This window comes from Notolepis coatsorum, assembly GCF_963971535.1.
Source record: "Notolepis coatsorum genome assembly, chromosome: 1".
In the NCBI taxonomy this organism is placed as follows: Eukaryota; Metazoa; Chordata; class Actinopteri; order Aulopiformes; family Paralepididae; genus Notolepis; species Notolepis coatsorum.
This window is the reverse complement of record NC_140165.1, coordinates 138408819-138421447: the sequence shown is the minus strand read 5'-3', so window position 1 is coordinate 138421447 and position 12629 is coordinate 138408819. Positions and strand designations below refer to the sequence as shown.

Below are 12629 nucleotides of genomic sequence, written 5' to 3'. Positions count from 1 at the left end.
TTCCATTGATCCTATAATTGAAACATATTAGAGCATCTAGAAGCAAAGCCGCGTGTGTGCACCACCACCAATGATTTGCTGAGTGGGAACTGTGCCGCTCTTTTGTATTCTACTATTTGTGCGTTTCCCCCACTCCTCCTGTCAAAATGAATCACCCTCTACCTCTTTCTCCTACATACCTCATAAAAATTATCTGGTACACAGAAACAGCCATGTACCATGTATACTATTATCACTATTATTACTGACTAATTAAATTAATTCCACTATTATTACTATGTTCTACTCCATTACTACTGCTACTATTCTCTTTTCTGTCTGTACCTCCCCTCCCCCCTCGCTGCTATGACACCTGCATTTCCCCAAGGGGATTAATAAAGGAACACTTGACTTGACTACACTTGAAGTTGAAAAGGGGTGTTTGATGTTGACACGCCGGGCAGGAGCACCGTGCATTGCAGACGCTAAGTGTTATTCGTTGATGAACGCCAAATGCACTTACATGGTCTTGATGGAAGGGATTGTCACATGTGCATCCATTATGTTTAGATTGTGTGTCCTTGCACCACACCCCCTCACAACCTCTCTTAAAGTGATGTGTATGACCTAAGCCACACAGTAGTCAAGACGTGTAGCTAAATGTGTATTGACGTGGTCATTAGTGAAATGACTAGGGGGGGGGGGGGGTGTTATCAGATCAAAGGCACGGGTGGAGGGAGATGATGACACACAGATGCACACGCAGGCCATTCCCCTCTGTTCCCATGGCTACATTGCATTTATGCATTATTAGTCGGTGTAAGGGAGACATCTGCCTTATGCTTCTCGCTTTGTGGTCAAAGGGAATGGGGGAATCGACAGATGTCACAAACAATGGATGAGAACCTCTGTGGGTGGTCAATATGTTTGTCAACCTAATCTACCTAATAGAGCAGAACGGCAATATCAATTAAAGCCAATGTTATTGTTTTGTGTGTTTGTCAAACAATTTATAAATACAAAAATACACAAGCCATAGTATCAGTTGCAAGCAAGAAGTGGACTGAGTGTATAAAGGATGTCAACTTGTTGGTTTGATATATCATTCAGTCTCTCTGAGCCCCGGGATCCTCCCAGAGTGCACCCGCCATTTCTAGTCTAGTTGTCTTGTTCAGAACTGTAAATGATGGGTGTGCTTTGCACTGAATGGGCTGCGAGCAGAATGAGCCTGACATGCTACATGGACATAATTCATTAGAGGAACCAAAGTGCCACTATCAAGTCAAGAGAAAAAAGGGTGCCATTATGTTCATTGTTATAGCTGATTGTGACACTTGAGAAGGGGCAGTTGACCCAAAATAAATAAATAAATAAATAAATATTAAAACACATTTTCCCCATTACCCAGAGTAATATCTATCCATCCAGGTCGTTTCGGTGTGGTTCGCTACATTTTGGAGATATCTGCTGTAGTCACTCCTATACAAGGAAGCTGAATGGCACTAGGCTTGAGGGCGCTCAAAGAAAGCACCAAAAAAAGCAATGTGCAAAACTAAAAAGCAATGTCCCTTCCAAACCCAGCTGTGGATAAAAAAATATGATGTAGTCTTGGCCTGTGAGGATTTCCCCACCTCCCAGGTACTCCAAACACTGATGGCAGATCTCATGGATTTACCATAGTGTTGCTTGTTCACTCGGCGTTCACTTGGCTCGGTCTGTGCGTCGCGAGCACGCGCCCAGGGACAGGAGAGGAGTGGGAGAGGGAGAGAGAGAGAGACCAGCCAACCAGCCCTGCTGGAACCGAGAAATAAAAGCCAACTTAGCTTGTATACGCAAGAAATAATTACTTTTATCTTATCACATGGTGGATCACGTACAAACGGACCAATTCAAGAGGTTCGAGGTGGATAACGGCGGATCGATCGCGGAGGCTATCGAACCGCTTGGGAACTCAAAGCAAACAAAACAACAACACATCGAAAAGGACGGGGGGGGGGGTTATTACACACGCACAACACTGACAATACAACAACACTCCCCGACAAGTGGACTGGTGCCGAGGGGAGAAGACCGAACAAGGAAAAACCATACATTTATTGGGCCATCTGGCTTTTTCCCCCCCGTCGAGGCATTTAAACGTAAGTTTGAAAAACAATACATTTCAGATGAACTTTAAACTCGGGGAAACAATGAATACATAGCGAGGAGCGAGAGAAGTCATCAAGTGTTCCTAGGCTGCTAGCTCGGCGAGACTGCAGCTAGTAGCGAGGAGTGTCGCTGCAGCCGAGACGCTAGTTAGCTTGTTGGCTAACGTTAGCCGGTTAGCTAAACGTGTTTTCTAAAGAAACTTTCGGTGGTGTGGTGCTTTTTTTCGCAGCTCGAACGGCGAACGAGTGCTGCGAGATTAGAGGGGAGGGGCAGGCTCCCTTCTGGACGTGTTCCCCCTCTACCGCGTGCTGCTAGCATGATGGCCGCGGAGGTCAGCGGTGAGGATGCGGGCTCGGTCTCGGCAGCAGGGACAGTGGGGACAGTAGGGCTGGCGGGCGGCACAGGGCCCGAGGCGGCGGCCCGCTTCCCCTACTATCCCAAGTCGAGTAAAGTGCGAGTCACTGATTTGGGACAGGGAGCAGCTCCCCTTCTCCGCCAACAGTCGAACACATCCCCGGACTCGCTCCCTGATATGAGCATTGTCTACCCCGTGTCTGGGGGAGATATCGCCGGACCGGTGCAGTCCGCGACAGGGAGTGGCGGCGGACAGTCAATTATTCTAGGAACAAGCTCAGGGACCGGGGGCGGCGTGCGCTCCTCTCCCACCTCGGAGGGACCCGGTAGCCGGATGTCACCGACATCCACAGGCCCGGACGGGGCCACAGTCTTCCCCCCGCTGCCACCTCCTCCTCCACCGCCTCCAGGCTATGGGGGACTCGGCACTGTGGATGAAAGCGACACGCAGGATGGACCGGAATACGAGGAAGAGGAGGTGGTGTTCCCCCTGTCAGCACCGCCCACGAACCAGTAAGGCTATTTTATTATCACTGAAAATGTCCCATTGTGTATTGTTCATTGACACCTAGAGAGATCAACAGGGTTTTTTTAAGCGTCGCGGACTGGCCCGTGGACACACTTCCTTCCTGCCTTAAGTTGTCCTTCAATACTACTGCCCAAGTTTCTGTCCCAACTTGTTGACTGCAGCAGTCAGAGGTCCCACGCAAGCCTGCTCCATCATCTAGGATCAATTGTAGCCCAACTGTTTAATCCAAATAATGTGGATTGCCATGACCAATACATAACTAATAGAGGCCAATAGGCATTCACATACTACTCGTATATAAACATAATAACTATAAAGGCCTATAGACATAGGCTACATAAAATGGTTTATCATTCATCTTAACTGGTGAATCATTGTCTTTAGAGAAGTGTAGATGATGCATCAAGAGTGTGAAAGTAAACAAATTACTTTGTTGGCCAACTTGTCATGTCGGGTACCAAGTTTTCAAGTTCAAGTTTCTTTAATAGTTGTCATACAGAAGTACAGAATACTTTCATACAAAATATCTAAATCATATAATATCTCATATGCAATATATAATCTAATAATCTAAATCTAATATAAAAATGCTAAATGCATGGGTATTTTATTTTGTCTTTAATGTTAGCTTGCAAACTCAAATACTGTCTTGGTAAGCCTCATAATGAATTGTTTGGGGTAAAAAAGAAAAACATCGTGATGTGTATCGTGTATCGCCGAAAGGTCAGAAAATATCGTGATATCATATTTAGGCCATATCGCCCAGCCCTAAGGTCAAGGTCCTGGCGGGATGGTGCCAGGAAAACAGCCTCTCCCTGAACGTCAGCAAAACAAAGGAGATGATTGTGGACTTCAGGAGGTCGGGGGTCAAGGACTACAGCCCCCTCAGCATCGACGGGGCACCGGTTGAGAGAGTCAACAGCTTTAAGTACCTCGGAGCCTACATATCCGAGGACTTGACATGGACCACACACATTGACAGTGTTGTGAAGAAGGCACGACAACGCCTCTACTTCCTCAGGCGCCTAAGGAAGTTCCAAGTCAGTCAGAAGATCCTTAAGAACTTCTACTCATGTACAATAGAGAGCATCTTGACCGGCAACATCACCTCCTGGTTTGGGAATAGCACTGCACAAGACCGAAGCAGACTACAAAGAGTGACACGTTCAGCCGAACGCACAATTGGAGGGGGGCTCCCCACCCTCCAGAACATTTACAACAAGCGTTGCAAGGGCAAGGCTAAGAGAATCATTAAAGACTCCAGTCACCCGAACAACTGCCTCTTTGAACTGCTGCGGTCAGGCAAGCGATACCGGAGTCTCAAGGCGAGCACAGAAAGACTCAGAAGAAGCTTCTATCCCCAGGCCATCAGGCTGCTAAACGAACAATGAATGAACACTACACAACAACAACCACCAAACGCACATAGCACACACATCCACACGCACACACTCACTTAAACAAACACACTGTAGCACCCACTCCACACACTTTATAGCACACACCCACTTTAAACAAACACACTGTAGCACCCACTCCCCACACTTTATATTTATTGATGAAGGATTGCACTATAACTCGTACACCTTACTGTAAATTGTACCTAAATTGTACCTCATCCCATTTCTGCTTTGCACTAGATTAGTGTTGTCACGATACTGGAATTTCGACTTCGATACGATACCTTGAAAAGTATCGATACTTCGATACCATTTCGATACCAAAAAAAATAAATATATATATATATATATATATATATATTTTTTTTAACAAATTTAGCTTTTGTTGCTGGTTGATTCTCCTCAGCTTCGAGTCTGGTACTATAAGAGAAGATAAATATAACACTTTTAAAACCCTTTGTTTATCTTTAGATCACACATTTAAAAATAACTGTTCATCTCACTTCAATCATTTTTATTGCAAATGCAGAACATGGTATTTTCTCAAGCAGACAGATGTAAACACTGTAATCTGTGTTGCATGTACCTCACAAACTGAACAGTTAGTAACAGTTTTTATTTAAAGATAACGAGAGCAAGCGAGAGAGAGAGAGAGGTATCGGTAGATAGAGAGAGAGAGAGAGAGAGAGGTAGCGGTAGATAGAGAGCGAGAGAGAGAGAGAGAGAGAGAGGTAGCGGTAGATGGAGAGAGACAGAGAGAGACAGAGAGGCTATGCTCGGAGCATTTTAGTAATGTTACATTTTCAACAAGATTGCTGCTATTTAAACACTTGGTGGAAACGGGGTAACGTTAACCTTATGTCGACTGTAGTATTGTATGACCCAGCGTTTCCGTTAGCCGGTAATTACCGGTATTTGTCCGGCAAAATCTCCTGAAGTCCGACATATTTAATTTCTCCGGTCTTAATGTCCGGTGAAAATAATTCCCTGAGTCTAAGCACAATTTGATTATTTGAATTGTATTAAAATAGGCTAAAATTAAATAGCCTATGCGATGAACGAAACGATCATTACATTTGTTTCCTCGTTGCTTCTAATAATGACAACGACGTTGTCAGCGAGAGCTTTAAAAACGTAGGTCTCGGTTCGCTTCATCGGACCAAACGCGAACCAAATATATGAAGTGATTATTATTATTACTGCTCGCAGCACTCACTGCAAAACAAGCACACTGCATCTAATCTCTCTATCTATCTATCTATCTATCTATCTATCTATCTATCTATCTATCTCTCTCTCTCTCTCTCTCTCTCTCTCTATGTCTGTGCATCTTGGGAAGAAGGAAGAAAAAACGCGGCTTATTATTATTACCGAGGCGCGCGGCTTATTATATTATTAAAACGGCTACTTGTGGGCACTCATAAAAACACCGTGGTCTACAAGTTGTTTAGCGAGAGGATGGTGGTAGGTAATGTGCTTCAATAGAACAATGGATCAATGCCATGTCAAAACTCGGCTCCGCTGATCTGGGCTCCGCAGTACACACACAGACACACACACACGCGCGCGCGCACACACAGGATCGCAGCCACACACACATTTCCACTGTCCAATAGACAAGCGCCCTTTTCGACCGCGTGACATTGAGGTGGAGAGAGTAGTCACGCAAACCACGATAATGTTGCAGTCTCTCTGCTTTCTCAGTTCTTCGCTTGATATAATTAATACAAATGTCCAATATAACGGAATTCGTTAGCTCATAAAAATGTGATTATAACAGACTGCTGTTTAGTGTCGAACCGACTGCCACATACGCGGTCTATTTTATTTCAAGTCAGCAGCAGCACGGAGACGGAGTATCGAGGGACTTATTTTATTTGGAATATATTAATGACTGTATACGCAAAAGTAGCCTAGTTTTAAGTAATAATATTATAAATCTACATGCCTTGAGGATGACATGAGCCTGCCTATCAATTGTTTTAAAGCTCAATAAACTATGACCGGAATTAATCTCATTTGTCCGGTAGTTGAAATCTTGCAGGTCACGGAGACCGGCAACAATTTTTTCTAACGGAAACCCTGGTATGACCTCGACATAACGTTTACACGTTAACGTTACTCCGTTTCCATGCAGTATTTATAACGGTGGCTAAGGGGGCTAACTGCTAGCAGTAGCTAACGTTAGGTAGCTGTAACGTTACAACGAAGCAGCTGTTGATATTATGCGCCATCAGTAGACAACGTATCATGTATTAAACTAGAGTTAATGGTTTAATGCTTCAGTCACAGTGACGTTGAAAGAGCAGCTGTCACAAACCTCTTTCATTTCTTTATGGAGATCGGCGCTGGCACTGCTCTATAACACCGCTTGCAAATAGCATTGGGGCATTTGTAGCTTGTCCTTCGTTGTTTACTTGAAACCCGAAGTACCTCCAAACAGCACTTCTGCTGCTTTCTTTATCCACAAGCACAAGTTGCGGAGGCTCTGCATTTACCATCTTCAGCTAAAATGTTTGTTTACTAACTGAAGAAGACGGCTCTCTGTGACTCTGTGAGGGGGAGGGCTGGACTCAGAGGAGCCGGGGGGGCAAGCACGCTGAGCGCTCTGAACAGCGCGTCAACAACTTGCGGTAGAACACTCGCCAGCAGTGGTACCGATACTGCAGAAAGTATCGGTACTTCGGGAAATGAGTATCGAAGCCTTTTTAAATATTCAGTATCGATATGTATCGATACTTCGATATTTTTGACAACACTACACTAGATAGTACTGTACATTAGTACACTGCATAGTATTGTATATTATATGGTAACTCAGAACATTGTACATATGTCTAAACCGAACACTGTGACCTCTTTTTCTTCTTCTAAATTACACGTATACTATGTTTGATACTATCTTGTCTAGCACAGTCTCTGGAGCGTAACAGTAAGAAGCATTTTGTATGAAAGTATTCTGTACTTCTGTATGACAACTATTAAAGAAAACGAAACGTATCTAAATCCAATCAATATTCCTAATGCCGTTTCAATGTAAGGTTATACAAATAAACATTATAAACATTCTCACTAAATATAATACAATAACCTAAATATACAGCTAAGCCCCATTGTATTCTGAAATGTAGACTTTAACAGTGTAGGCAACTAAGCCAATAGAAATAAGGTATAACTTATGAGTGCTTTGGCTCCTATAAATACAGTACAGCTCAATACACACAATTGTTAAGGGGATGCAGACCAGAGAAAGACCTTTGTCTTCTACACCAGGGTTAGGGCTGGGCGATATTGAAAAAAATCATATCGCGATAACGATATGATAATTTTATTTTATTTCTCGATATCGATAATTATCGAATTGTTATAAGTATAAAAAAAAAAAAAAAAAAAAAAACATTTTTTTTTTTTTTTTTTTTTTTTTTTTAAACAACAGATGTATGTTTATTTTGCAGCAATTCTTTGTCATTGCCGCCATCTTTAGTGTTACATCCCCTCACACTCCAGTTCTCAGGCTGCAGCTGGTTTAAAAGCTAAAGTAAACCGGCTTCTCTGCTGGCTGTGGCTCCAGAGGAGTTAAACAGTTCTGGCTCTGCTAGTTTATTTTCGATCTTTTGGCGCTTTTTTGGTGGACAAACCGCAGCACATGTGCACTGTGACTCGTGACTGGAGTCTAGTTCTGCTAGCACACATAGCCTACTTTGTACAGACGGTTTCAAAATGTATTTTAAATTAGAAAGCAAACAAAATAAATGGACAAGAGAAAAAGAAATCTGAATTTGGTCAGTATTGTCATTTGGACAAGCAAAGCCATTACTTTAACAGATAGACAGTACTGTTCCATCCAGACATTTATGACATACCAGATCTACAGAAATACAGCACTGTTTAAGAGTACAATGCATGTCACATAGACCCTGGCGTTGGAAACTTTGTTTAAGAGACAGTTTCTAAAAAGAGTATATACATTTGAGGGGGAAGAAACTGTACATTGGAGGGGGTTGGGTAGGTGGGGTGGGGACTGGTGGTTACGGTAACGTCAGTTTAACAAGCTAAGCACCCATGTTGTCTCTGCAGTTTAGATGAGAAGAAAGGGCTGACGGTGGGGGACACGTACGTGATTTATTTTTGGCTGGTAAAAAATCAGTTTGGCTGGTAAAAAAAATCATATACTCGCCAGTTGGCTGGTAAGCCAAAAAGTTAGTTTCCTCCCCTGCACATACGCTCGGATCACAATGAAGGCATGCTTTGATCAACGCAAGATTGATATCATATAGCTCTTACCTTGACTAGGATGTGCCCCAAAAAGAATATTCCAATTATCTGATCGCGAGTCCCAGTATTGGTGTCAATCATGTCGCCAACATAATCCGCTATACATCATCCATCTGGAGCATTTGACGCTCCTCAAGCCGATCGGGACAACCGCTCCCCTTGCCCGACATGGAAAAGTCCGCCCGGACCTATATAATCAACGCACAGCCCAAGACACAGAGTTTCAAAGGGTGCTCGATACCGCCGCCTGGTAGGATGCGGCCGGTATTGCACTTCTGGGATCTCAGACTCATTCCCTATGATAACACCAGGCTCCCTGGATGGATAATGAATGGAAATATTGAATAAAAGAAATAACGATGAAAACACGACTTTTCTCAGGTTTGGCGCTCAAGCATCAGCGAGTTAACCCGAGATATCTTGGGTCTGGCCCCGAATGAGAAGGGAAGACTAAATATATTCTCATATTTTTTAACTATATTTCCTTCAAACAGTGTAAGGTTGTATGACTATAGTGTGGAACACATTAAGTCAAGGGTGCTCATTTCACTGTATGTATGTATGTGTGTGTGTATAGTAGGCTCAGTATGGCCCTCCCATTTGTTACAGTCTCATTAGAGAAGTGCTGAGCTTTGTCATTTCTGGCCCTCATGCTGTGAGATATGGAAGTGCTTGGGACTGGAGTGTGGATTCAGCTCTTATTTTAGGAGCCAACCTATATCTCCCTGTCAGAACGCAGAGGAAGGGGAGGGGCTGGCGTTTCACCATTCTCTCCCTCCCTCCCGTCTCCTCTCGCTGGTGATGATGAACAACCGCCTTGGAAATACGCCCAGGTGGAATCCGAGGGGCTTGCTTATAGGACCAGCAGCAATGTTGCTCTGGAAATACCACATTTAGTCCAATGAGTCGGTGATTTCTTCACGGTTCGCCTGTGCATTCTTGTCTTCCGTCCCGTGTGGCTCAACGGGTAGTTGGTAGAGCATGGCGCTAGTACTAACAACAGGTGATTGGAATCAACTAGCAGGTGATTATCATCAAATGACAACCCCGGTCAATGAGCTGTGGGATTTCTCCACATTGCTTGGCAAGACATGTCATGAGAATACCATGAATATACTGTACAGCCAGGGTTAGGTGGGTTGGATTCCCAATGGGGTCAACCTGTGAAAATGTAGGCTATGTCCGGCCGACAAATTACACTTTTCCATTCCATGCTCTTCCTGTTGCAGGCATATCAGCACAGCTGTCACTTACACACGAGTGGTACAGATTTTCTGTGGTCTTTGTTTCACAGTGAGAAACTTGTTGTCTGATGTTTGTCTTCCACGTGCATCAACACACACACACACACCGAGCCAAATGAGTCATTGTAGGGCTATCCCGAATACCTTTTTTTGGGCTTCGAAGTTTCATCACTAATTATCTTTGGGGGTGGGGGGGAGGGGGTCGGGGGGCTGCTGTTGTATTGTATGTGAAATGTGCAATAATCTAATTAAATAAATTACAGCCTTATAAAACAAAACTGCTCGTAGGCATAATGGAAACAAAAATTGCCTATGCCAAAAAAAACTAGAGGTGGGCATAGATAAAAATGTTTAATCTAGATTAATCTATCTGCAATCCTGGATTTAATCTAGATTATTAAAATGTCTAAAAAAAAATAAAAAATTTGTAGGCATAATGGGAAAAAAATTGCCTATGCCAAAAAAAACTAGAGGTGGGCATAGATTTTTTTTTAATCTAGATTAATCTATCTGCAATCCTGGATTTAATCTAGATTATTAAAATGGCTCAAAAAAAATTAAAAAATCTGCCGAAGGCACAAAATATGTGTGTTCTACCCAAATAATGACCAGAAGTAAGTCCTTACTTTTTCTTTCCTCCTTACATTTCTCAGGCCAGGTGGGACGAGGACCGTTTCCAAAATGCATTACAGACTGTTTGAAAAAGCTGTGTTGCTATGATAATTGGTAATGAAATATCAAAATAATGTTCAATAAGATGTACTTGTGTTTAATAAGTTGTTTTATTCAGAAGTTAACACAAATAAATAATATTACCAGTACAGTACAGTATCTAGCACACTCTCAGGAGCAAAACAGAAAGAAGCATTTCAAACTTGAACTATGTGACATGGCTTGACTCAATCAGTCCAATCTCTATTTCTCCTTCTTCCACCAGTCACTCAGGCAGACCAGCTTGTTTTATGTAGCGGTGTCTACTTATAGTGCCTATAATATTTATCCCGTTGGGTGCCAGACAGGGCCAAACCCTGCCAATGCAAATCAAATTACCTTTTTGATTGGTTAATTAGGCCAATAGCTCCGGCATAAGACTGTACCACATATTTTTTTTTTATACTTTATTGTGTCAAAGAAAAACATTTTACATTTAGGTATAGTAAGTGTACCCACATACACATACACAACTGCACCTGTCCATACTTACATACGTACATACACACACAAATGTACATACGCATATTCCAAATCTTGACACTTTTTTTTTTTTTTTTTTTTGTACCCATCACCCATACAAAAAACAAGAGACAAAAACACAAACAAAGGGGCGAGCACCAGCATAGATCCCGGACCGGCACACATCCAACATCCATCCCTACCCGTCCCCGCACACACACACACACACACACACAAGAAAAACAACAACAACAATAATAACAGCAAACAAATAAGAAATTAATAGAAAAAAGAAACCAACCAAAAAACTAAAAATTTAAATAAAATAACAATAATAATAATAATAATAATAATAATAATAATAATAATAATAATAATAATAATAATAATAAGTAAAAAGGCTTGAATTTTCATTGTAGGGATAGCTGTAGGCCTAAGGGGTGTTCCCCAACAATTGATCAGTAGATCATCACTGTTTCATGTTACTTAAAATCTTCCTTAAAGACTGATCTGTCTGTCAACTAGTACCCCTCCATAGTTTAAAGAGACCCCATCTTTTTCCCAGCATATTTTCATTCTTATTGATTTTATAGGTTACCTTTTCCATACTATATATGTCCTCTACAGTTTCTAACCATTTGTTTACTTTCGGGGGTTCAAGTTTTTTCCAAGCTCTTGTAATTTATTTAAGTGCTGCAGCTCTCAAAATAAAAAAAATGTATAGTTCTTCTTTTTGTAGGTTTTTGGGGCGTGTTCCTAAGAGTATATCATGTTTTTCTATACCCACTTCCTCAAACATCTGTTCCATTATGTCTAGAATATCTGACCAGTAGATTTGAATTTTTTTTACATGTAAAGAAAATATGTGTATGGTCAGCATTCTTCTCCCCACACTCCCTCCAGCAGCCGGGATCATTTTGTGCGTATTTGGACATACTCTATGGTGTTCTAAAGTACCTTATTTATTTTCCAAGCATACTCCTGCCAAAAGGGTGATTTTATGTAATGGAAGATATCTTTAAAGCTTTGATTCCACTCCTTATCTGGTATGTTTGTTTTCAGTTCCTTCTCCCATTTATTTTTAATATAGCTTAAATCTTCGATTTTGTTTTCTTGGAGCATTTTGTAGATTTGTCCAGTTGTGTTTTTGAGGTTATGGCTTTGTTGAGTCTTTATCATGTATTTCAGTAGGGGGTGGAGATCTTCAAGAGTTTTAATTTGGACTTTTTCTCTTAAGTAGCTTCTTACTTGCAGGTATCGGTGAAAGTGATTACTAGGACAGGCATATTTATTAGCTACATTTTCAAAAGAATCCACTCCTTCATTGTACATTTGATAGAAACGTATGAGGCCCTTAGCTTCCCATGTCTTAAAAAAACCGTCAATACTGTTTGGAGAAAAATCTGGGTCCCATGCTATTTGTCTTAAGCAGATCATTTCTTGTTCCTTAATTTTATTTATTTTACATATTTCCCTCCAGATTTTAAATGTGTTATATATAGAGTAATTGTGTATTTTGATCTGTGC

At 41.8% G+C, this 12629-nt stretch overlaps 1 protein-coding gene across 3 annotated transcripts in view; it reads left to right on the top strand.

Moving 5' to 3' along the window:
* Window positions 1-1740: 1740 nt before the first annotated feature.
* Window positions 1741-12629, top strand: part of rasa1a (RAS p21 protein activator (GTPase activating protein) 1a) — a 112356-nt gene continuing 101467 nt past the window's right edge. For all 3 annotated transcript variants that reach the window (XR_014619597.1, XM_084313055.1, XM_084313054.1), the window contains exon 1: window positions 1741-2994. Coding sequence is in view for 2 of the 3 variants with exons in the window: in XM_084313055.1 (XP_084169181.1) it covers window positions 2444-2994 (551 nt within the window). In the remaining variant the exon portion in view is untranslated. The remainder of the gene's footprint in view (window positions 2995-12629) is intronic.